The sequence below is a fragment of the Salmo salar genome, chromosome ssa03 (genome assembly GCF_905237065.1).
Source record: "Salmo salar chromosome ssa03, Ssal_v3.1, whole genome shotgun sequence".
NCBI classification, from domain to species: domain Eukaryota; kingdom Metazoa; phylum Chordata; class Actinopteri; order Salmoniformes; family Salmonidae; genus Salmo; species Salmo salar.
The window spans coordinates 58,525,662-58,552,642 of record NC_059444.1 but is presented as its reverse complement, the minus strand read 5'-3'; the positions used below and the strand labels follow the sequence as shown (position 1 = coordinate 58,552,642).

Sequence of the window (26,981 nt, the reverse complement as noted above, 5' to 3'; positions counted from 1 at the left end):
TTGCGAATAATCGCACCAACTGTTGTCACCTTCTCACCAAGCTGCTTGGCGATGGTCTTGTAGCCCATTCCAGCCTTTTGTAGTTCTACAATCTTGTCCCTGACATCCTTGGAGAGCTCTTTGGTCTTGGCCATGGTGGAGAGTTTGGAATCTGATTGATTGATTGCTTCTGTGGACAGGTGTCTTTTATACAGGTAACAAGCTGAGATTAGGAGCACTCCCTTTAAGAGTGTGCTCCTAATCTCAACTCGTTACCTTTATAAAAGACACCTGGGAGCCAGAAATCTTTCTGATTGAGAGGGGGTCAAATACTTATTTCCCTCATTAAAATGCAAATCAATTTATGTCAAAAATGTTATGTTTTTTTTTTTGTTATTCTGTCTCTCACTGTTCAAATAAACCTACCATTAAAATTATAGACTGATCATTTCTTTGTCAGTGGCCAAACGTACAAAATCAGCAGGGGATCAAATACTTTTTTCCCTCACTGTATGTATGTATGTATGTATGTATGTATTAGTTGCTAGCAAATTTTTTTTACTCATTACAATTATATATACGTTTATTTTTTCAATATTATTACAATTATTTATTTTATGTAGCGCTCCATCATTCTCCTTCTTGGTCAAATAGCCCTTACATAGCCTGGAGGTATGTTGGGTCATTGTTCTTTTGAAAAACAAATGATAGTCCCACTAAGTGCAAACTAGATAGGATTGCGTATCACTGCAGAATGCTGTGGTAGCCATGCTGGTTAAGTGTGTCTTGAATTCTAAATAAATCACAGACAGTGTCACCAGCAAAGCACCCCCACACCATCACACCTCCTCCTCCATGTTTCACGGTGGGAACCACACATGCGGAGATCATCCGTTCACCTACTCTGCGTCTCAAAAGACACGGAGGTTGGAACCAAAAATCCCATCTTTGGACTCATCAGACCAAAGGACAGATTTCCACCTGTCTAATGGCCATTGCTCGTGCTTCTTGGCCCAAACAAGTCTCTTCTTATTATTGGTGTAATTTAGTAGTGGTTTCTTTGCAGCAATTCTACCATGAAGGCCTGATTCACTCTCCTCTGAACAGTTGATGTTGAGATGTGTCTGTTACTTGAACTCTGTGAAGCATTTATTTGGGCTGCAATTTCTGAAGCTGGTAACTCTAATGAACTTATCCTCCGCAGCAGAGGTAACTCTGGGTCTTCCTTTCCTATGGCGGTCCTCATGAGAGCCAGTTTCATCATAGTGCTTGATGGTTTTTGCGACTGCACAAATTTTCCGGATTGACTGACCTTCATGTCCTAAAGTAATGATGGACTGTCGTTTCCCTTTGTTTATTTGGGCTGTTCTTTTACCAAATAGGGCTATCTTCTCTATACCACCCCTACGTTGTCACAACACAACTGATTGGCTCAAAAGCATTAACTTTTAACAAGGCACACCTGTTCATTGAAATGCATTCCAGGTGACTACCTCATGAAGCTGGTTGAGAGAATGCCAAGAGTGTGCAAAGCTGTCATCAAGGCAAATGGTTGCTACTTTGAAGAATCTAAAATCTATTTTTGATTTGTTCAAAAAATTGTTAGGTACTACATGATTCCATGTGTTATTTAATAGTTTATGTCTTCACTATTATTCAACAATGTAGAAAATAGTAAAAATAAAGAAAAATCTTTGAATGAGTAGGGGTGTCCAAACTTTTGACTGGTACTGTATATAAAATAACTGGTTTAGATTATTCAATATTCATAATGATAATGATATACAATAATAATAATAATAATAAAACAAATGATAATAAATATTTTACTCAAATGCAGTATCCTATAATCAGGCTTATGTGGCTACCTCCAGGCTCCTATGTAACTATACATTTTCAAAGCAAAAATAGAATTCTCATGGATCAAATGGAAATGTCACTGATTTGAACAATCATAAATGACTGCAATAGCTTTGAATGACGGTTAGGAAGGCTACATCTGTGGGCCAAGAAACATATATGCCTTAGAAATACTAATAGACTCACTAACACAATGGCATAAAATGTATTCGAAGGCTGTGAATTGTCAACTGATACACGTGATTCTATTTTACATGCAATAATTTTGCATGTGAATCATTTCAAACTAAATTGGGAACAGGCTAATACAAAACAGATTAGATCACAGTGAAGCACATTGGACAGCCTGAGAAAATCAACTATAGGTTACCAAGTGTTGCAATCTAATAAACTAAATCATTTTGGAGTATTATACTATCCCTCACAAACCATGAAAGAAACGATGATAGTAATTTACATTACCATACAGACAGTGACCTCAGAATGTCATTTCCTTCATGATCCACGAAGCAAAGGCTGTTTTCACGGAAATCTATTCTGAGCAGCTCCTGCACCAACTGTGGACGTTTGTCTGATTTTGATTAACAACACGATTGAGCGAGCAGGAGCAAAATGGACAAGTTATAGTTTCTGGAGAGCAAAATACAGTACAGAAGGTAACAAAGTAATCTGTTTAAAAAAAGATAGGTGTTTGATGCAGACTAAAATGTTATTCTGCGCATGATGACGCGCAAAAGTACGTATGTCTCCGCTTCACACCGCTAGCTAGCAGGAAGTATGTTGAATCCGTGGAGAAAAAAATGACCGAAGAACCAAAGTCGGTTGTTTATCTGGAAAAAAATAACAAGTCTCCTAAATGAGAACGCAAATGCTGCGGTTTTTGGATTCGGCATCATTCTCGCTGGTGCAAAGAACGTCATTAAACGGGTAAGTCGACTGCGTAAAACGTATAAAAAAATGATGTTTTCCATCAATGGGCCAGAGTGTATATGTCGAGATCTTTGTTGGTTCTAGGCTAGCGCACGTTAGCCAGCAAGCTAACCTTTGCGTGCCACGGTTATTTGGCTTGCTTAGGCATTAATTACCCCTGAAATAATATGGTCTGTGTAGATAACAAGGGAATATACATACATTTATGCAGTGTGCGCATCTTCTATTTCTTTGAGCTTGCAAAATGTAGAGTTAACGACTTCCGTTTTCCTTGTATTTTTTTAGCATCGTGGGGGGGTGTAACGTTACTTAGCTAGGCGGCCGCGCTAGCTAGTTTGTCGGGTCGGTGCAGATTATTACATTAGTTTGATAGTTGACCGGATTAAATGCCCCATAAAGTGACGTAATGTCTCCCATTTAGCTACACTTGTATAAAAATAACAGGATGCATGTATATGATCTGAGGTAATGTATTTTCACGACTTGACCCAGCTAACAGGCTAATGTTTGCACAGCTAACTAAAATGCGGCTAGTGTACTAGCTAGTTGCAAATAGCTTCTTAGAAAGCAATTTATGGAAATTGAGTCGTTTTTGTTATTTTTGGGCAACGCGTATAAACGTTATATTTTAAAATGTAATAACTCGATTTTTCAGTTAACTATGCATTTATGATTAAAATGTCTTATAGTTTATGCTTTCTCGGTCCTCCGGCCTTGACGTTGCCTAATTTGGGGAGTCGTCCAATGGAAAAGAGCACGGAATGTCTCGCGGATCGGCGGTAAAGATGCCCTGCTTTTGTCCTGAGAATTTTACGCTGTGTGAACTCAGTGGAAAGACAAGCCAAGGTCAGGGAGCGCGTTAGAATTGCCTCCCACCACGATGTCAGATTATACTTTATTAAAATTAATTCGAATTACAGGCTCTTGGGCCTCCCTATTATGAAAGAAAAACGTTATTTGTTGAAATGTGCTCCAGACCCCGAGCTCTCAATCAAAACAATGCACGTGTAAACATCGAGTCATCGAATTGTAAAGATATTAGCCTAGGTAAACGGTGTATGTACAACTATCTGAAATATGTATATTCATACAGTTTTTTTTCTTTGTGGTTCCTTGCCCTCAGGCTGTTTACAGAATTCTGCAAACCATTTTTGCACGGTAAAGGTGTTTGATTTCACTGTTTAAAATAGTTTGATTTCCTTTCTTCTGCTGTCAAATTAGTTTAGCTTGTTTGCTAGGCTAACTACTTTTGTGAAAGCTAGTTAGTTAATTATATTTTACAGTTATTAGACAGTGTAAATATATATTTTTCTGTTTGCATTTAGTTGCAACTGGGAATTAGTCAGTGAAGGTAAAATTATTCCAAAGTTGTTTATGCTTCACCTCCCCATTTCTGTCTCTTACGTATTAATAATTCTTCTACTTGCATCATTTACACCACGTTTGATAATGGCCAATCGAGCTGAAGTGTGAACGTTCACATGACATTTTCCTCCCCAGAGAGAACCAGAAATCCTGGCTTCTGCAGGCCAGAGATTTATGAATTCACTTTTTACACCATGGGCCCATTGTGATTTTTGTTGTTGTTTCATCCCATAACTTAAGCAAACAAGGTTTTATTTCTCATGCCTCGCTCACTGGATGTTTCTATATAAATCTATATCCCTCCCACCCCGCTATCATTTGAATAGACATATGCCTTTATTCCAACCTGGGCCCAGCTCAGCAAGGAATATATAAACTCAGCAAAAAAAGAAACGTCCCTTTCTTTCAAAGATAATTCATAAAAATCCAAATAACTTCACAGATATTCATTGTAAAGGGTTTAAACACTGTTTCCCTTGCTTGTTCAATGAACCATAAACAATTAATGAACATGCACCTGTGTTACGGTCATTAAGAAACTAACAGCTTACAGACGGTAGGCAATTAAGGTCACAGTTATGAAAACTTAGGACACTGAAGAGGCCTTTCTACTGACTCTGAATAACACCAAAAGAAAGATGCCCAAGGTCCCTACTCATCTGTGGGAACGTGCCTTTGGCATGCTGCAAGGAGGCATGAGGACTGCAAATGTATCCAGGGCAATATTGCAATGTCTGTACTGTGAGACGCCTAAGACGGCGCTACAGGGAGACAGGGCGGATAGCTGCTCATCCTCGCAGTGGTAGACCACGTGTAACGACACCTGCACAGGATCGGTACATCCGAACATCACACCTGCGGGACAGGTACAGGATGGCAATAACAACTGCCCGAGTTACACCAGGAATGCACAATCCCTCCATCAGTGCTCAGACTGTCCGCAATAGGCTGAAAGAGGCTGGACTTAGGGTTTGTAGGCATGTTGTAAGGCAAGTCTTCACCAGACATCACTGGCAACAACGTCGCCTGAGGGGCACAAACCCACCGTCGCTGGACCAGACAGGACTGGCAAAAAGTGCTCTTCACTAACGAGTCGCGGTTTTGTCTCACCAGGGGTGATGGTCAGATTCGCGTTTCTTGTCGAAGGAATGAGCATCACACCGAGGCCTGTACTCTGGAGCGGGATCGATTTGGAGGTGGAGGGTCCGTCATGGTCTGGAGCGGTGTGTCACAGCATCATCGGACTGAGCTTGTTGTCATTGCAGGCAATCTCAATGCTGTGCGTTAAAGGGAAGACATCCTCCTCCCTCATGTGGTACCCTTCCTGCAGGCTCCACCTGACATGACCCTCCAGCATGACAATGCCACCAGCCATACTGCTCGTTCTGTGCGTGATTTCCTGCAAGACAGGAATGTCAGTGTTCTGCCATGGCCAGCGAAGAGCCTGGATCTCAATCCCATTGAGCACGTCTGGGACCTGTTGGATCGGAGGGTGAGGGCTAGGGCCATTACCCCCCCCCAGAAATTTCCCGGAACTTGCAGATGCCTTGGTGGAAGATTGGGGTAACATCTCACAGCAAGAACTGGCAAATCTGGTGCAGTCTATGAGAAGGATATGCACCCCCCCTTTGTTCAAGGACACATTATTCCATTTCTGTTAGTCATGTCTGTGGTACTTGTTCAGTTTGTCTGTTGAATCTTATCTTCATACAAATATTTACACATAAACACCGTTGACAGTGAGAGGACGTTTATTTTTTTGCTGAGTCTATATGCTTCAAAGTGTAAACAACAGATGACCAACAACCCAAACTGTAGAGGAAGTGCTTTTTGTGATGTTAGACCCATCTGGTATTTCGCTATACAGATCTTGATGAGCCTAGCACATCCAGATGGCCTGGTGTCAGAGCCCTGGGTCAGGGTACTTTCCCAGAGGTTATGGCGCTTTCACTTTAACATTAAAGTTGTAAGACTAACCCATGCAGGTATAAAGTGTATTCTGTTGAGGTCACTTGACTACAGGAACAAATACTGGTAGGCCTATGTCAATAAGCCGTTCTGGCATAGGATGCCTTATTCAAATATAGGTTGGGGGGAAAATGGTTGAAGGCTCTAGAATAGTGGATTGAGCCTATATTTGAATATTAGACTACTAGGCCTATGTTACTGAAAATGACCAATGTGGCATTTGACCCTTTACATTTTTTTTTAGAATTGTGTGTGCAACTGCAATATCAATTTGCATTAGCTTATTTTAAGCCAACTTCTCAAATTTGGAAGAATTATCACAGAGCTTATGAACATTCCACAAACCTTTCTATTGTGTTTTGTGCTATAAATGTGCAAACTATAGGTGTGTGGTTCTCAAGATTCTGCAGGAAGAACTTGGCACACGACATATTGGACAGCCTGGAAGCCTACACAAGCTGCAAACGTGCCACATCTAATAAAACAAAAGCCATGTCTAAAAGTTGTCACAACACAAGCCTTTATTTAGCACATATGCCTAAATACTAAGACTTTGAATACGCACTGACAATTGTCAGATGATAAATCATATGTACCCATAAAATATAGGTTAATTTGAACAAATGTCTTAAAACAAACATTGGCAAAACATAAAGCAATAAATTCTATAAATCTAAGACAAAATATACACTGCTCAAAAAAATAAAGGGAACACTAAAATAACACATCCTAGATCTGAATGAATGAAATAATCTTATTTAATACTTTTTCTTTACATAGTTGAATGTGCTGACAACAAAATCACACAAAAATAATCAATGGAAATCCAATTTATCAACCCATGGAGGTCTGGATTTGGAGTCACACTCAAAATTAAAGTGGAAAACCACACTACAGGCTGATCCAACTTTGATGTAATGTCCTTAAAACAAGTCAAAATGAGGTTCAGTAGTGTGTGTGGCCTCCACGTGCCTGTATGACCTCCCTACAGCGCCTCGGCATGCTCCTGATGAGGTGGCGGATGGTCTCCTGAGGGATCTCCTCCCAGACCTGGACTAAAGCATCCGCCAACTCCTGGACAGTCTGTGGTGCAACGTGGCGTTGGTGGATGGAGCGAGACATGATGTCCCAGATGTGCTCAATTGGATTCAGGTCTGGGGAACGGGCGGGCCAGTCCATAGCATTAATGCCTTCCTCTTGCAGGAACTGCGGACACACTCCAGCCACATGAGGTCTAGCATTGTCTTGCATTAGGAGGAACCCAGGGCCAACCGCACCAGCATATGGTCTCACAAGGGGTCTGAGGATCTCATCTCGGTACCTAATGGCAGTCAGGCTACCTCTGGCAAGCACATGGAGGGCTGTGAGGCCCCCCAAAGAAATGCCACCCCACACCATGACTGACCCACTGCCAAACCGGTCATGCTGGAGGATGTTGCAGGCAGCAGAACATTCTCCACGCCGTTTCCAGACTCTGTCACATGTGCTCAGTGTGAACCTGTTTTCATCTGTGAAGAGCACAGGGCGCCAGTGGCGAATTTGCCAATCTTGGTGTTCTCTGGCAAATGCTCCTCCTGCTCCTCCTTACACAAAGGCGGAGGTAGCGGTCCTGCTGCTGGGTTGTTGCCCTCCTACGGCCTCCTCCACGTCTCCTGATGTACTGGCCTGTCTCCTGGTAGCGCCTCCATGCTCTGGACACTACGCTGACAGACACAGCAAACCTTCTTGCCACAGCTCGCATTGATGTGCCATCCTGGATGAGCTGCACCTACCTGAGCCACTTGTGTGGGTTGTAGACTCCGTCTCATGCTACCACAAGAGTGAAAGCACCGCCAGCATTCAAAAGTGACCAAAACATCAGCCAGGAAGCATAGGAACTGAGAAGTGGTCCCCACCTGCAGAACCACTCCTTTATTGGGGGTGTCTTGCTAATTGCCTATAATTTCCACCTGTTGTCTATTCCATTTGCACAACAGCATGTGAAATTTATTGTCAATTAGTGTTGCTTCCTAAGTGGACAGTTTGATTTCACAGAAGTGTGATTGACTTGGAGTTACATTGTGTTGTTTAAGTGTTCCCTTTATTTTTTTGAGCAGTGTATATTTTTTTGAAGGTTTGAACTGATCATGTATTTTCACCCCACAAAGCGTAAGTGTTGAATGTTAAAAGGGTAGTGCAGTTGAAGGAAAATCTCATCTTTTTTCCCCCATTATATTTCCACACAGGTCAAAATAACACTGAAATTGTGATAATGCCCTTTTGTTTAAGAGCTGTTTAAAAAAAATTAAAAAGCCTGGAATTTCAGCCTGTTCAGGTGGGATGGAACTTTTGGCCCACAACATGACGTCACAATGTGATCTGAGTATAATAGACCAATGACTGTTAATCTGATGTGGGTGGGCTCTAGACCATCTTATCAGCCTTTCAGGGCTGTGTAGGTAAAAGTCCTCCAACTTGTTTCCCAACGCCTACATGATCAGACTGAGGATTTCGAGACCTACAGTGGTGATTTAAAAATACAATTCCAAAGACTGCAATAGGCCTTTAAGAATAATGATTGATTTCCTGGTGGAATTGAAATCTCTAAAGCCCTGTAAGAGATACTCGATACAATGATGAGTCTTGTTTCTGCCCTAACAATGGGAGTTGTTTTCAGAAAGGCGGGAGGGGGGGCGATCAGGTGGGACCATTCTAGCCAATGAGAGGGCAGATATGCGTGATCAAAACAAACAACTAGATACGAATGTAGTGATAACTGAATGAAATTGTAACAACCTAAACATAATGAAACTTCTATTCAATCAAATAAGCCTCACTTAGCAAATTAGCAATCACATTTTTTGTTGACCAAATCCACACTCTCGTAGATCTCGATACAAAAACTCCCCACTTGGTCTGCTTATCTCTGTATTCGCCTGTGGACCAAGTAATGGGACTGGAGCCTCTCGCTTTGCCTGTTCGTCCTAGAGCAGATTGTCGGGGTGACGGATCATAATAATTTAATGCAAGTTGAACACAACTTAGACCCCCCCCCAAAATAAATAAATAACTAGTGGGCTGATATTGGCCTGTGGGCCACCTGTTTTCGACCCCTATCCTGGACACATGATCTGAGAGTATTGAACAGGTGGAGGAAATATGGCTATCTCTTAGTAGATATTGCCTCTTAGACCTTTGTCTAGGGCAGATATATATATCTCCTGATAATTCATTGCACACACATGGTGTACCAGGTCTAAATCAGTCCCTGATTAGAAGGGAATAATTTACAAAAGCAGCGGTACTGGATCTAGGGCCCTCAAACTAAGCTCTGGACCTTCAAAGCCATTGTTCCCCTCTAGTAAGGGACTGATTTCGACCTGGGACACTGGGTGTGTGTAATTATCAGGTAGAAAAGAACCAGCAGCCTCTGGACCCTGTAGGCGTGTGGCCCTGGTCTAGGGGAAATGGGGCTAGCGGTTGGCCCAATCCCAAATTGAACCCTAAACCCTTCGCCCAATGCACTTGTGAAGATCTGAGAAGATTTGATTGGCATAAGCAATATGGGGAAACTGCCCCCTGGTCGATCAGAGGGCAAAGTGGAGCTATTGCCATGTTACTTACAGTACACCTATCAAATCAGATCTCTACAAGTGTATATGGTATAGGGGCCAATTTGGGATTGGGCTGTTGTTTCTGGACAGAGCCTAAATTTCAGGACCATTAAGCTTGAAATGCAGAGAATCAGACTGCCAATAGGTACTTACCACAGTGATAGGCCGTTCCTTCTCTTGCTAGAACAAAAGCGGTACCTGCTGCATGCTGACCCGGTAGCAACGGACCTGCCGTTTCTACTTGTAGAATCGCAATGCTTGTCAGTGGCCAACAACTTTTAAAACCTACCCTAACCAGGAACCGTGGATAGATGGCAGCATTCGCACAACACTGAAAGCACGAACCACCGCATTTAACTATGGCAAGGTGACTGGGAATATGGCAGAATACAAACAGAGTAGTCATTCCCTCTGTAAGGCAATCAAACAGGCAAAACTTCAGTATAGGGACAAAGTGGAGTCACAATTCAACGGCTCAGACAGGAGACGCATGTGGTAGGGTCTACAGATAATCACGGACTACAAAAAGAAAACCAGTCACGTCACGGACACTGACGTCTTGCTTCCGGACAAGCTAAACAGGTTCTTTGCCCACTTTGAGGATAACACAGCGCCACCGACGCAGCCCGCTACTGAGGACTGAGGGCTCTCCTCCCTGGCCGACGTAAGACATTTTAAACGTGTTAACCCTCGCCAGGCTGCCAGCCCAGATGTCATCCCTAGCCGCATCCTCAGAGCATGCGCAGACCAGCTAGCTGGTGTGTTTACGGACATATTCAATCTCTCCCTGTCCCAGACTGCTGTCCCCACATGCTTCAAGATGGCCACCATTGTTCCTGTACCCAAGAATGCAAAGGTAACTGAACTAAATGACTATCGCCCCATTGCACTCGCTTCTGTCGTCATGAAGTGCTTTGAGAGACTAGTCAAGGATCATATCACCTCCACTTTACCTGTCACCCTAGACCCACTTCAATTTGCTTACCGCCCCAATAGGTCCACAGACGATGCAATCGCCATCACACTGCACTATCCCATCCGGACAAGAGGAATATCTATGTAAGAATGCTGTTCATTGACTATAGCTCAGCATTCAACACCATAGCACCCTCCAAGCTCATCATTAAGCTTGAGGCCCTGGGTCTGAACCCCGCCTTGTGCATTTGGGTCCTGGACTTCCTGACAGGCCACCCCCAGGTGGTGAAGGTAGGAAACAACGCCTCTACTTCGCTGGTCCTCAACCCTGGGGCCCCGCAAGGGTGCATGCTCAGCCCCCTCCTGTACTCCATGTTCACCCATGACTGCATGGGTAAGCACACCTCCAATTCACAACAGTAGTAGGCTTGATTGCCAACGACGACGAGACAGCCTATAAGGAGGAGGTGAGGGCACTCGAGTGTGGTGCCAGGAAAATATCCTCTCACTCAACGTCAACAAAACAAAGGATATGATTGTGGACTTCAGGAAACAGCAGAGGGAGCACCCCATATCTACATCGACGGGACAGTGGAGAAGGTGGAAAGTTTTAAGTTCCTCGGCGTACACATCACAGACAAACTGAAATGGCTGAAGAGGCATTGAAGCGCCTCTTCAACCTCAGGAGGCTGAAGAAATTTGGTGAGGTCATTACAGGTGAATCAAAGCAGTGACCGAGCGAATGAAAAACTGCTTCTATCTCAAGGCCATCAGACTGTTAAATAGCCATCACTAGCAAAGTCTGCTGCCTATATACAGACTTGAAGTCATTGGCCACTTTAATAATGTCACTTTTAATAATGTTTACATATCTTGCATTACTCATCTCATGTATATACTGTATTCTATACTATTCTACTGTATCTTAGTCTATGCTGCTCTGACATTGCTCGTCCATATATTTATATTGTCTTAATTCCATTCCTTTACTTAGATTTGTTTGTATTGTGTATATGTTGTGAAATTGTTAGATTTTACTTGTTAGATATTGCTGCACTGTCGGAACTAGAAGCACAAGCATTTCGCTACACCCGCAATAACATCTGCTAAACACGTGTATGTGACCAATAAAATTTGACTTGACTTTGAGCCAATCAGAGAGCACGAACCCCCACATGGAGTCAACAGGAGTGATGACAAAAAGGGGGAAAAAATAGCAATTTCTCTGTACATACATGGATGAGCCAGTCACTCTTAATTTGCATTGTAGGCTATGGGATGGTAGCTAGTTAAGTACACAGATGCAATGCACAAAACACTAAATACTTCCTCCAAGCTAGCTAACCAGTATAGCTAGTATTGATATTCTAATTAAATCACAATGGAATAGTTTCCATGAAACAGCTTCCTGTGTTAGCTGCCGAGTTAACACAGTGTCCTGAGCAAGCTAGCTATGTTGTGCTAGCTAGCGAATGTGCTAGTTAGCTAAACATTTGGCTATGAGCTGGCACAGGCCGTATGGGATTATGGAGAGTGAATTTAATTGTTTCATATTGTTAGGTAGTTATCTAGCTGTGGCCATCTGGCTAGTATCAACAAGGGCATTCTACAAAATAGCAACATCAGCGCAGCTAGCTAGCTAACATTGGAATCTAGTCCATAAACTAAGCAACACACACAGACATGCATTGCCAAACAAAGCTACTGCCTTCTTCTGGTTTGTAGTATTTTAAGGCTTTGTGGCTGATGACTTCAAGGTTTTTGCTCTGTGAACACAGAGATTGACTGCCGACACTGTTAAGAAGTGCAAATTACTCTCGGCTGGCAAACGGTAAACAATCCTGTGTGTGTTCCTGCTGTTACATGTAGGTGTGCTTGATTTACCCTGCCCAGCACCCTTGATAGGTAGAGTTTCAATGTTGGGAATATTTAATTGGTCTGAATGTCTGATGTGGGGGATTTGGAGCCTGTGTTTGCTTTTGCCAGACCATTATTATTCCAATGAAGGTGTTCTTTGTCATATTTCTTGCAGTATAGAATAGATAACCTTTCCACATTGACTGTGCAAATGGCTAGACTTTCAGTATTTATAATCATTTCTGGTATGAGTCTCTTCTAAATTATTAAATTCCCCCTTTTTTAATGTTTTTTCTATTTCAACAGTGCTCTTCCATTGCCTGCTCCGTGTCCAGATCCTTCCAGTGCTGCCCTGACGAGGTGGCATTGAATGGCTAAAAGAGAAGACTTTCTTCAGCTCTGGGAAGGAAATGGCTGACACCACAGAATCCAAGAGCTAAGACTCTCTCTTTTCCCCTTGTCTACTTTGTTGATTATCTTGAGACTTGATTTCCCCTTCCTTAAATGTATACGCCTACTATGGCAATGCATGATATGAGCCGTGTCAAGGGTTTCCCCTGTAAAGAGTGTGATATGGTTTGCCCCAGTACCCCTAGTCTGTTAGAACACATGAAGGCTCACTACCAGCAAGAAGAGAATGGCAGGTTTGAGTGTGAGCAATGTGGCCGCATCTACAAGCATGCTGGCAGCCTGGCCAACCATAAGAAATCCCATGAAGTGGGTTCCTTTCAGTGCCCAGTCTGCACCAGAACCCTGCCCAATGCTGTGGCTCTGAAGAACCACCTCCGTATCCACACACTATCTCCAAGCAGTGCTCAGGCAGAGGAAGACGGCGGTGACGAAGGCGCTGAAGACGGACATGATGAGAGGAACTATGGTCTTGCGCAGGACCTGTCTGATGGCTTTGCCCGCAATCACCTGAACAACAGTGGAATGGGTCATGGTGTGATGTCACATGACCCAGATGATCATAAGAAGTCACCTGTAACTGATGATGCCTGGGATCGTCCATTCAAATGCGATCAGTGTGATCGGACCTACCGCCACCATGGCAGCCTGGTTAATCACAAGAAATGTCACCAGGAGGGGGCGTTCAAGTGCACCGTCTGTTACAAGCAGTTCAACAACCTGGCTGCTCTCAACGGCCATGAGCGAACCCACTCAAAGTTTAAGACTCCTGGAGCATCGATGGTTAACAACAACATACATGATTCTGTGACTGATCAGCGTTCGTCTGCGCCCCAAACCGATGATGCGGCTAACTGCTTCTGCCACCTGTGCCAGGTAGCTTTGCCCAACAAGAGTGACTTCCAGGAGCACATCCTGTTGCATAATGCAGCCTCCTCTTCACTGGGTCTTGCCCGTAGTTTCCCTGGGATAATGCCGCACAATCTCAGCGCTGTCCGCTCCCCAGCGTACACACCTGCCCTGGGTGACCCTCTGCCGCTTCCTCCTTTGCCAAATGATAAACGTGGCCCCTTTGACCCAATGCTTGGCCCTCCTGTCAATAACCCCATTTACACTTGTGCGTACTGTGGGGCTGGGCATCCTGATCTGGAGAGTCTCAAAGTTCATTACCTGACCCATGACCCCCACCCAGGCTCCCATGGTCAGGATGGTATCCTGAACTCTGATGGGATTGGCTCTAACTCTAACCCATCACCATCTGGAGAGAGAGTGCAATCTTCTTCTGATGATGGTGAACGTCGTTTCAAGTGTCAGGATTGTGGGAAGAGCTACCGCCATGCTGGAAGCCTGGTCAACCACAAGCGCTCCCACCAGACTGGCCTCTACCAGTGCACCATCTGCTGCAAGCAATATCCGCATTTGGCTGCCTTGCATAGCCACCTCCGCAGCCATAAGGGAAGAACATCCAACCAATCATCCCTCAACACTGAAGGCGACTGGCTCTCCTCGGAACCCCTGACACTTGACTCTCAGAATAGTTATGTGCAGGAGGGGAGTGGCGCAACCACCCCTATCTCCCTCCCTGGAAATCTTGGTGACGCTGCTCACTTTGTACCTGATGGTGGCCACAGCAGTGGTTTGGATTCACTGGAGTTCCATGATCGATTTGATGGCTCCCTTGCCCAGAGCAACTCTGGGCACTCCCCTCTTCCCCAGAACCACCGCCAGGCTGATAGACACATGTGCACTGACTGTGGAGAAATGTATGGGGACATCTCTGGCATCAAGTCTCACATGTGTCCCCAACGGCGACAGAACCAGGGGATGTCCAATGGATTCATGGGAAACATGAGTGGCTACAACAGTCCTGGAGGCGCTGCTCTCCCTTCAGGTGGAGGAAATGTGAAAGAGAGCAATGGACAGCGCTCTCAGTATGGTTCTCAGTCCCATGCCCAAGGAGGGGGAAAAAGGATGAATAAAGAAGATGAAGATGATGGTGAAGTGTACCAGTGCTCGGTTTGTGGGAACCATTATGCCAGCCTCAGGGCCCTGAGGAGCCATCTGCGCAGCCATGCTAACAATCCCACAGGGCCTGGGACTTCAGCACTTTCTCCTAACGGTGAGGCAGACTGGAGGATTATCTGCAGCACCTGTGGCCAGAGCTTCTCCAGAAAGCAAGACTTGTTAAACCACCAACTGATTCATGGGCCACAAAGGTCAGATGCAGCAGCGCAGAGCATGGGGGCCGATCCCACCAATACTAATGGCAAAATGGATGGTGATGGGAGGAATCACATTTGCGTTGACTGTGGCATGTTCTTCGCTGATCGCCATCACCTGATCACTCACCTGTGTCCTGGAAAGGGAAGAGGAGGAGTGCTGAGCAAAGAAGGATTGAATGGAGCTAAAGGGATGACTGGCGGAGATGGAGTTAGTGGCGGCGGAGTTGGAGGACCTGGAGGCAGTCGTGATATGGGAGGACAGGACCGTAGACAACAGATGCCAGATTCGGAGGATCGACCCCACAAATGTGACCAGTGTGGTAGGGGCTACAGGCACCCCTGCTCCCTGCTCAACCACAAGAAATCTCACAAGACCGGAGTCTTCAGATGCCTTGTCTGCCAGAAGCGCTACTACAACCTGCTGGCCCTTAAGAACCACCAGAGGACCCACTTTGATTTAAAAAGGTAAGCTATTGTTTGATGCTTTTCCCCATTGAGACTTGTTTGTCTTTGTGGGCCTATTAATAACATAAGATCGGTTTGGTCCAAATTGACATCAATAGGACATTTTACACAAAAATCTGGATTTTACAGTACCTTCATGGATTGGTCTTTATTTTCTCAGAAATAATGAGATGCATTATTTTTCATTGTAATAATACTAGATATGAGTAAGAATAATCAATTTTCTTATCGAGGGCCTCCACATTGATGTAAAAAATAGGCATTCGATTTTATTGAAGAAAACACACCGCTTTTCCCTCACTGTACAGCGGCACAGCTGGAAAACGAACATTGTCATTGAATGTAAGAGTCTACTCTGTGCTACAGTCCAATCTGTAAAGCTAATTAAAAACAAAATACCCCTTAAGCAACCCTGAGGAACCCAAGAAATGGCCAGGCCATGACATCTTTGAATCCATTCTAAACGTAAAATGTATTTCTGACTGGTGATTTCCCTTTATTGGCTTGCTACAGCAAGGCTGCCGCTGGCACAGGGAGAAGCGGTCCCCAAGTGGCACCCGATTCCGAAACGATGGCTTTACTTGAATGGTAAATAACCTTCCCCAAATGTGCTTTTATCATCATTACTAAACGTAGCTAGTGCCCATTCAGCCAGTAGGCTGTCCATTCATGATGTCAGGAGCGAGTTGAATGGCTGGCAGATCGTGGAATAGGCAAAAGGAGTGTTTACCACTTCCTAACCCATCTTTTAATTTGGTCCTCACTTTCTTTTGCAGGCATAAGTGTGAGGAGTGTGGGAAGGCCTTCAAGATCCAGAAGCAGCTGGAAAACCACCTTCGGCTCCATGAAGAACACAGAGCAAAGGCTCACGCCCAGCTCGCAAAACTAGGCAATGGAAGGTATCAAGGAGGACCTTCTGGCATGCAGGCCATGAGAGGAGAATCGTCCAAATCCCAGAACCCTGGCATGGGGGAAGTCAAGTATGGACAACAACAACAAGGCTTCAAGCAACCCTACTCAGAGGCTGGTACTTCAAGGGCTCAGAATTTTGATCTACAAGAAGGGGGACGACGACCCTTCGCCTGTGATGAGTGCGGACGGAGCTATCGTCACGCAGGCAGCTTGGCCAATCACAAGAATCTTCACAAAATTGGCGAGTATCACTGCAATGTCTGCAACTCCACTTACCCCAACCGCCTGGCCATGAAAAACCATCTGCGTCTTCATTTTGCCCTCAAGAAGCACACTTGCCAGGAATGTGGCAAAGGATTCCGTACCCAAAAGCAGCTGACCACCCACCACTCTGCACAGCTCTGCAAGGGTCCTGCAGGAGCTGTTGCTCAAATGGATTACGAGTGTGATGGGTGCTGCGAGGGTTTTGCTACTGCAGACGAGCTCGCTGCACATGACTGTCCTGCTCAGCAGCTCCCTTCGTCCTCGGCCTCCCTCAACAGCTCAAGCCTCAGCATCGATGGGGCTGACCTTGTGCCAGATGAACGCCCCTACAGCTGTGACATCTGCAACTGCTCTTACAAACATGCCAGCAGCCTGCTGAACCACAAGCACACACACAAGACTGGCACTTTTACTTGCACCTACTGCGACAAGCCGTACTCCAACTACATGGCGCTGCGCAACCACATGCGCATCCACACGCAGAAGAAGAGGCACATCTGCCACCACTGCGGGAAAGCGTTCCGGCTAGCCAGATTCCTCCGCAATCACCAGAAGGTCCATGAGGAGGGCCACACACGCTTTGGCTGCACCAGCTGCGGGAAGAGCTTCCAGGGGAGGTCAGGCCTGGCGAGGCACCGCTGCGGGGAGAACCAGGTAGGCAAGGAGGGCAGGAGGATGGCCACTGCAAGCACGACAGGGGGAGAAGAGTGCCGGTACACGTGAGTTTTCGTCTGTTGTTTGTGATTCTTGAAGTGAAAATAGTGAAGATCATAGGTTTCTACATGTCTATTACAGGTATATGATCTCCAATCCGGCTTCCTTGGGACCATACGTGCACCGGAATTCGGATATTTCTGAAGTTTGGACAGATTGATTAGTGGAGACCAGATAAGTCCCCCCTTTTGCTTTCAGTTAGATATACATTCGTTTCGTAGGCTACAATGCATCAGAATTGATTTGATTGTTCAGTTGGATGTTTTATTTTCTGCTTTTACAAAGAATACGGACATTAATTGATACCAATTCAAAGTAGCTGACGTAGTATAATAAGTAAGATTTATGATTTGTGTGTTCCTTGTACTTGTTATGAATTGTAGTGCTCCTTTGTTTGTGCTTCCCTGTCTCTTTTATAGGTGCATTGTACATTTAGGTTGTTGATAGTGTAAACCTAGTTTAGTGGGCTTCTTTGTTTGACAAAGTCAAGGCACAAAAGCTGGTTAAAATGGTAAAAGACCGTAGAAGTGAAAAGGTTCTTGTTTGTTTTTTGCTGATATTACAGTGAAGACTACATTGATAAAGGGCATGGGCCTATCCTTAGACTTAGATCCACAGTAAGTATTTGGAGCTTGCTACACTGCACATGCTTTGTTGTAATTTAGTTATTTTTGGGGGGTGGGGTAATCTGCACTAAGCCAACATATTTCACCACAGTTGCGGCCAGTAAGAAAGACAGTTTTCATGAAATTATTCTATGAAAAGTGTGATATGGAATTGTTGTATCCAAATGTGCAGGGAGCCACACATACCTTCCAAGACTCAAATTAGTTTTCAATTATTTGATTAAGTACAGTCTGTTTTTCCCCCTGTTTCCACCAAAATGTGTTCCCCTTTTATTATGTGTATAAATTGACTATTTCTTCTTGCAGGACATGGTAAACCACTTATAGTCATCTCCAAAGCTTTAAGCCGGATTCCAGATCATATACCTGTACAAATTATTTTGAGATGGATAGATATATATAAATATATTAGTTAAAGTTGTATGTAATGGAAAAGTGGTAACCAGCCAATTAGATTAGTGAAAAAGGACCGCAAGCAGTTACTAATTTCTTCTTCTCTTCTGTCTCTCCACAGATGTGACCAGTGTGGCCGCTCCTACGCCCATGCCAGCTCCCTCCTCAACCACAAAAACACCCACACCGTCGGCATTTACCATTGTGCCGTGTGCCTCAAGACTTATTCCAACCTCCTGGCCCTCAAGAACCACCGGCGTATCCATTCAGAGATACGGCGTCACCGCTGCCCAGAATGCGGCAAGGCTTTCCGTGTCTCCTCCCAGCTCAGCAGCCACCGTCGCGTCCACCTAAAGGAGAGGGAGCTAACTTGTGGCCCCTGCCAGCGCAGCTTCCCCAGCCAGGCCAGCTTCCGGCTCCACCAGGAGATCTCCCACGGCCAAGCCCCCAGGCCCCCCCAGCAGACACAGGCCAGGGCTGGGGGAGCCTCTGGGGGCACATCCGGGGGCGGGAGCTCAGGCCTTAGCTGGGGCTCCGGCCTGGATCTCACGTTGTTGCAGGCCCAAGGACTGGACCCCAATGGACTACCCAAAATGAACCCCCTGTCCTTCCAAGGCCCCAGTGGCAGCAGGAGCCGTGGGGCGACGGAGACCAAGTCGCACATCTGCAACCAGTGCGGCCGCGCCTACCTCCACGCCAGCTCCCTCCTTAACCACAAAAACAGTCACAAAACAGGCGCCTACTTCTGTAACTCCTGTCAGAAGGAGTTTCCCAACCTGATGTCCCTCAAGAACCACCGGCGCATTCACACTGAGCCCAAACGTTTCCAGTGCCCCGACTGCGGAAAGTCCTTCCGTGTTTCCACCCAGCTCATCTGCCACAGACGCATCCACACCAAGGAAAAGCCCTTTTCCTGCCAGCAGTGCGACAAGCGCTTCTCCAGCAAGTCCAACCTGCGCCACCACCAGAAGGTGCACTGGAGCAGCTCAGCGCCCCCTACCATGGCCATGGGCGCTGCCAGCTTCTTGGGTATGCCCTCGGGCCCATTTCTATAAGTATGGGTGGGGATGGGGGAAGGGGGGGTGCTAGTGTGAGATGCATTGAAATGCCAAGGTTTTAGAGGTGCCAAAACTTAGTCCCCTTCTCATTCACCACCATCTCCCTCTTGTTGTAGAGTGTGAGGTTTATGTCTTTTAGATTTTCACAGAGCAGGTTATGTGTTTTAGACACACAGGCCCTGCATGCAACCTTAGACAAGGGAGGGGGGAGAGGACTGACTTGGCATGGACGACCTCTACACTGGTTAAGACAGTCGGGTTGCAAAAGCGTCCCCAATCCTCTTCATCCCAACCAGCATGGCTACTCTTGCTTGCATTCACTCGATGGCCTTTGCTAGGGGACGAGAACCCATTAGTCTGTAATGGTACACATGGATTACTGCTCACTCAGTGTAGGATGTGTGCTAGACTTCTCTGTTCGGCCCTTTAGAAACCTTAATGATATACTGTTGTCATAGCTCCCTGTTGCATGTTACACAGTAGACCATTCTAGCTTTCTCAGTGTTTTATTGACAGTTAAGCCCAGTGTCAAAGAAGTCATAACAAACGGGGCACAATAGGAACATCATCCTGATGCCATGCCAAGAGTGTGGCGCGAAGCTCACCAAGTCAACCACATTGATGAATTTGACCAATGTTCAAGGTTTTTTCTTGTGGAATCTTTGCAGTTTGAATGCATTGCACATCATGACATCCCATTCCGTATCTGTTGATTTTTGGATAAAGCCTTTGCATGCGGCCTTTGCCATGTTTATACAAAACATCTTAACCAGTAAGAAAATGGATTTCAAACAGTATCTCTGAAGTGAGCAATATGTTGGAACAAATAGTTGAGATGTACTTTGACATTGTAAAAATGTAGTTTTAACGATGAATGTAGTGGTTGGAGACGTCACATTTCTGTAATATAGAACTGACCTGAGGGTGTATTGCTCTCTTGTGAGGTTCTAATCGTTTTCTAACTTGTGTGTTTCTTGCAGCACGAAGATGAGCTTCAAACCTTATTTTTCTGCAGATGACAGCCATGCTCTTTATCGGTTGCTTCTTTCTGGCATCACATTTGTGTATTCCTCTTAATATAAAAAATATATGTTTCTGGGCACCCATATTTTCAACACTGCGCCCAGCTAGTTAACATGTATAGACAAAAAGTTGTGTTTAAAAAAAAAAAAATTGTATATTATTAGGCCCATGCCGGCATTTGGTTTTATCGTGTATCGTAATCGTACTTCTGACTGTATTATTTGCAGTTCAACTTTTATAAAACAGATCATTGTAGAATGCATTTATTTATATTAACACTTTCGGAGCTTTGTTGTAACCACCCCCCTTTCCTTACACTTACCCCTGACTATTCATCATGTATGTATAATTGGCATGGAGTCGAGTATGAAGGACTCCCAAAGAACACTTGTGACAGTACTCCTCCATGTTGTCTCAATTTGTTATGGTTTAAAAAATAACAATAATCAGTTCCTTGTACAATAAACAGGGAACTTGTAAAATGTGTGTTTTTGATTGCAGTACAAAGATGAAGGAAATATTTCTGAAATGTTTGCCTTTTACAAGTGATGTTGTGACCGTCTCCCCTCAAGTCAGACTGGACTTCCTTCTGTTTCCCAAAAAACTCACACTCAAAGGGACGACTTTGTGAATTGTTTGTGCGTTCAGTCCTCATTCTCTTAAGATTTTGTTACACCTTATCGTAACCCTTGTATTTATTAGTATTTTTTTTAATTTAATTGCGTTTTGACTATTCAAAGCTCTGTGTGAACACCTTTTTACTGGGAGAGCTGGTGCTAGTAAGTGAAATATAAAGTGACAGTGAAGTGACTTAAGAGTAATGTGATGACTAGACCACAGGACAACTAACTATATTTTAATTGAACTCTTGCGTTTTTCTCCTGAATTGGTTAAAAGTGGACACTTCCAACCATCATTATGGCTAGATTAGAAAGGACTATAATGAGTAATTTTCAGTTCTAACTTTTTGTTTCATACATATATGTAATGCTTACTATACAGTTTTATAAGCTGTTTTGATAATTAATTTCTTAACAAAACCTGTCCATATTATAACCCCTAATGCTGAGTATTTGAAAATAAATAGCTGGAAAACTAGTGAAGAACATTGTTGTGAATCCATTGTCCTTTCACTCCACACTTTTAATGTACTTTTGAAAGTGTTAAGTGTTTTAATAATCAACACGTTTTCACACAGGCAATTTTTAATCTGTGATGAAGGTGAAATCAACTTCGTTAACTCAACCTTGTTAAAGACTTGGCTTGAACATTTTCACTTCAGTGATTTGGTCAAATTAAAATGTCTAGTTGAGGGGCCAAATAATTGACCTGTTGGAGGAATGTAAGGAAGGGGGGTATACAATTGCAGAGCTTTAAGCAAATGATGCAGACTGAGGATGAAGTTTGATAATGTGATTTACCTTGTTGCCTCTAGAAAGGCGGGTGCCCTCATATCATACACCTCGGCTGTGTACACACAGGCAGCCCAATGCTGATATTATTTTGACCAATCAAATCAGATCTTTTCACATCAGATCTTATTCAGAGCTGATCTAATTAGTGAAAAAAATATCAGAATAATGCTGCCTGTATAAACAGCCCTAGAGGATTAGACCTCTGAAAATGTCATTTACTCATGTTAGTCCAAACAATAAGACAAATGGACACTGTAATGCATCTATATGTAATCTATAAGGTGCAATGTTTGATATGCATTCCATTATCCTGATGCTAGAATATTGAGTTTTATGCAACACGTAAAAATCACTAAATGATATCAAGTTTATAATGTGGTTGTTGAAAATATACCTTTTATTTTATAACCAGCCAAATAGGTTTGGAGTTCTTTCATCCTTGGAAGAAGAAGAATATCCTCCCAAAACTCCTTTCTTTAGTTTTTCCAGTGATATTTAGACCAACTTCATTGTTCCACGTAGCTTTAAAAAAATATATATATATATATATATAGATAGATAGATAGATATTTTGTTTTGTCAACCCAGAGAGTGCATATTTTCTGCTAGTTAGCTTAGCACGCTAACATCAGTGTCCATATGGAATCTGAGCTGATGCCAACGTCTAGCAACCACAATGGCCTTTCTATTATAATGCATTGTTCAAGAGTGATATGGTCACTATACACGTTGGAATGGAGGTTCTGCATGGTGGTTAAGATTCCTGTGGACTCTTGGATTAGCATGCTAAACTAACAAGTGGCTGCTCAAAATAACTAAATAAATAAAATATTTTTGTTTGGGTTGATTTAAGAAACACTCAAGTACTGGCAGAAACCAAAGAAAATAGTTTTTTGAGTAAATTGTCCTAAGGGCTGTAGAATCAACATTGCAATATGGCTGTCTCCCAATTTGTGTGTATTTGTCACCATGAAGATGAAATTAGCGCAGATATTGAAGATACAAATCTCTCACCCTTAATCCTACACATGTAACTCTGACCTATGCCATATTTGTTTTGTTTTCATGTACATTTCGTCTTTTATATATGCATGATAGTTTGTGCTTAATAAAGATCCATCCGTGTTGAATATAATTAACTGTAGCTATACATTTGTTCCCAAATTGAGGCATCAGTTTTGTTCTACCAAATTCAAGGTACGGTTACCAAACTATGTAAACGACCATATTAAATACTGCTAGCTAGTGGAAATGCATAATAAAGCCATATGCCTGCAGTGTACAGTGGGAGAGTGACATTTACACCACATGTAGCCTTATCATTTGGCTCAAGGCTCAGTACACCATCAGTGTAGGGAAGGCCCATTTGATTTGCCCAATGGTTTGATTGACATATTGAAAAGGCTCTGGTGAATTGCCCGAAATAAACAATTTATTGCTAAATGTACCATCTTTAACATTTCAGTAATATTTTTGACCCCCCCTCTGATTTTGAAGAATATTATTAATTCCAAAATATTATTTTGTAGAGACTATTTCAACTTCAGAAAACTAGATCCAATATTGAATCAAGACGACGCTGCATTTTGTATACACCGAGGCTGGCCAGGATGTGCCTCTCTGACAGTTCTTTTTGTTTATGTCTCAATTAATAGTATTCATTTATTACTACCGATACATATCAAGATCTATGTCCATGTGGAAATGTTACGGAATGCACTTTGAATTGTTGAAGAATTACTTTTTTCCCCCCATGGCTGAAGCTGTTTCTAATGCAACGTTCATATGCTGTCGGAGTTATCAGAAGCTTTTAGTTTCACTTGAAGGACTGTCAATGTCGGAATTACAAGAGGGAAAACTCAGAGACATTTTTGTTACCCAAGTTGTGACGTTTCACCACTGACCTTTTCCCTTTGACAGCAAATCTGTTTATGACAATTACAACCTTATCAGTATGTATAATGTAGCTAGTCTGACCATATTGTTGATGTTAAGCAAGCTAGCTTACTTCATTAAGAATTGTTCCAAGTTCAAAAGCACTTGCTTGAACACAACCATGTCGAGCTTATGACTCCCCAGTTTCCCCATTTACCACGAGCATGTGAAGCCAGCATTAATGTGTATACAAACGAAATATCAGAATTATGGCATGACACAATTCCTACATTTTACATTTTCAGGTCATCCACCAATTGGCGCAGGAAGACCACCCAAGTCGCATGTCTGCGACCAGTGCGGCCGTGGTTACCGCCATGCCGGATCCCTCCAGAACCACAAGAACATCCACAAGACAGGCGCCTATTTCTGCAGCTCTTGTCAGAAGAAGTTCTCCAACCTGATGGCTCTCAAGACCCATCGGCGCATCCACACTGAGGTCAAACGCCACCGGTGCTCAGATTGTGGAAAGGCCTTCCGTGCGCCTAGCCAACTCATCGTCCACCGGCGCATTCACACCCAGGAGAAGCCCTTCTCCTGCCAGCAATGCACCAAACGCTTCTCTAGCAAGTCCAACCTACGCCACCACATGAAGTTGCACTGGAGCGGCTCAGCACCTTCCAGTTTCCTGGGTATGCGCTCAGTCCCATTTCTATAGGTGGGGGAAGGGAAAGTGCTGCTGTGATTTACATTGAAAAGCCAAGGTTTCTGGAGGTTTGGTTTAATACAAGTTCAACGTTTACATTTTCAGGTAAATCGGTAATTGGTGGGGGGGCCAAATCGCACGTCTGTGACCAGTGTGGCCGTGCCTACCGCCACGCCAGCTCCCTCCTCAACCACAAGACCATCCACAAGACTGGCGCTTATTTCTGCACTTCCTGTCAAAAGGAGTTTCACAATCTGAACGCCCTCAAGAACCACCGGCGCATCCATACGGAGACCAAGCGCTACGAGTGCCCGGAGTGCGGAAAGTCCTTCCGTGTGTCCACCCAGCTCATAATCCACCGGCGCATCCACACCAAGGAGAAACCCTTCTCCTGCCAGCAGTGCGACAAACGCTTCTCCAGCAAGTCCAACCTGCGCCACCACATGAAGTTGCATTGGGGCAGCTCAGCGCGCCCTGTGCGCACCAATGTGTCTGTGGCTGCTACCAGTTCCACCCTCTTGGCTCTACCTCAGACCCATATCTGTACAAAGTATGGGTGGGGGTGGGGAAAGGGGAAGCATTGAAATGCCAAGGTTCTGGAGGTGCCAAAACGTTTCTTCACCCTCCTCCTTCACCACCATCTCCCTCTTGTTATAGACTGTGATTTTCATAGAGCAGGTTATGTGGTCTAGACACTCAAGGCCCTGCATGCAACCCCAGACAAGGGGAAAAAGTGGACTTGACATGGACGATATCTACACTGGTTAGGACACGGGTTGCAAAATCTTCACCCGTCTGCCTTCATCCCACCCAATCAGTTAGCTGTGCTTTCTGCATTCACTCGATGGCCTTTGCTAGGGGACAGCAACCCTTCCGCCAGCAACGGTACACCAGGATTACTGGTAAAAAACCTTCAATATTAAGCAACGGTACACCAGGATTACTGGTAAAAAACCTTCAATATCCTTTTTGACTGAAACACATCATAACATCCCATCTGTTAATCTTCAATGAAGCCTTTGCTTGCAAATAAGAATTTGTGCTTAACTGACTTGCCTAGATACATTTAAAAAAAGAAATGTACAAAAAAAAATGTGCAGCTTTTGTTGTGTCATACAGTATTGAAGAGTAAATAATGGATTTTAAACATGCGCAATATGTTGGATTAAAGAGTAGATGTACTTTGACATTGTAAAAATGTAGTTTTAACGGTTAATGTAGTGGTTGGAGACGTCACATTTCTGTAATATAGAACTGACCTGAGGGTGTATCGCTCTCTTGTGAGGTTCTAATCGTTTTCTAACTTGTGTGTTTCTGGCAGCACGAAGATGAACTTCAAACCTTATTATTCTGCAGATGACGACAATGCTCTTAATGGGTTGCTACTCTGACATTTCTGTATTCCTCCCATTATTTCAAAATGGCTCTTGGCCCCAATATTTTAAACACTACGCCTAACCAGCAAGCGCGTATAGATGATTTAAAAAAAAAAAAAACATGGATAAAAGTAAAGAAATGTATATTGTTAGGCCGGTGCCGGCATTTGGTTTTTATCATGTATCGTAATTATACTTCTGACTGTATTATTAACAGTACAGCTTTTATAAATCATTATAGTATGCTTATTTGTAGCAGCACTTGTAACAGAAATGCTAGTTTTAGTGATCTCTCAGTTTAGGAGAAGTGTTGTAACCACCCCTTGTCCTTACACATATCCCTGACTATTCATCATGTATGTATAATTGACATGGAGTCAAGGATGAAGGACTCTGACACTTTAAATTGACTGTACTTCCTTAAGTTTCCTTTGTACAACGAACAGGGAGCTGCTATGTGTGTTTTGATTGTGGTATGAAGATTAAGGATTATTGTTGACATGTTTGCCTTTTGAGTGATGTGACTGTCTTCCCTCAACTCAGACCGGACACTTCTGTTTCTCACACACACACACAAAAAATAAAAGAAACCACACTTACAAACATAACTTTGTGAAAGTTTAGCACATTTATTATGTTTAGTTTGTTACTCTTGTATTGTAACCTTTGAATTCATTCATTAGTGAGTATTTCCTTATACAATTGTGTTATATTCAACTATTCAAAGCTCTGTGTACATATTTTACTAGGAGAACTGCTAGTAAGTGAAATAAAGTCACAGTGAATTGATTTAGTAGTAATGTGATAACTAGACCACATTTATATTTTAGTTAAACCTAAAAAAAAATATATACAAAATGGAAATTTTTGAACCTAGTTTAGATAGAATTGCTTTGAACAAGTATTCATTTCAAGTTCTTACTTTTTGTTTCAAGTATATATGTAATGCTTACTATACACTTTTATAAACTATGTTTTGATAATTAATTTCTTAACAAAACTTGTCCATATTATTATCCCTAATGCTGAGTACTGAAAATAAATAGCTGGAAAAATG

General features: G+C 43.5%; 2 protein-coding genes across 6 annotated transcripts in view; one reads left to right on the top strand and one right to left on the bottom strand.

The window, feature by feature from the left end:
- Nucleotides 1–3,557, bottom strand: part of LOC106600809 (MBT domain-containing protein 1) — a 22,630-nt gene extending 19,073 nt beyond the window's left edge. The window contains exon 1 of one of the 2 annotated variants that reach the window (XM_014192503.2): nucleotides 2,971–3,557. Coding sequence is in view for 1 of the 2 variants with exons in the window: in XM_014192502.2 (XP_014047977.1) it covers nucleotides 2,302–2,304 (3 nt within the window). In the remaining variant the exon portion in view is untranslated. Of the gene's footprint in view, nucleotides 1–2,301; nucleotides 2,548–2,970 lie in introns of those variants that run through there. The other variant, XM_014192502.2, reaches the window with a different exon arrangement.
- Nucleotides 2,484–26,981, top strand: LOC106600808 (zinc finger protein 646). Of its 4 annotated transcripts, XM_014192498.2 has the most exons (8): nucleotides 2,633–2,766; nucleotides 3,893–3,927; nucleotides 12,774–15,562; nucleotides 16,076–16,150; nucleotides 16,339–17,457; nucleotides 18,593–19,500; nucleotides 24,148–24,534; nucleotides 24,654–26,981. In XM_014192498.2, the coding sequence occupies exons 3-8, from the start codon at nucleotides 12,972–12,974 to the stop codon at nucleotides 25,130–25,132; spliced, it is 5,559 nt and encodes a 1,852-aa protein (XP_014047973.1). In that variant the 5' UTR covers nucleotides 2,633–2,766; nucleotides 3,893–3,927; nucleotides 12,774–12,971; the 3' UTR covers nucleotides 25,133–26,981. The 4 variants fall into 4 exon arrangements, with proteins under 4 accessions (XP_014047972.1, XP_014047974.1, XP_014047975.1 ...); XM_014192497.2 differs by lacking the exon at nucleotides 3,893–3,927 and having other exon boundaries at nucleotides 2,484–2,766; XM_014192499.2 differs by lacking the exons at nucleotides 3,893–3,927; nucleotides 16,076–16,150 and having other exon boundaries at nucleotides 2,484–2,766.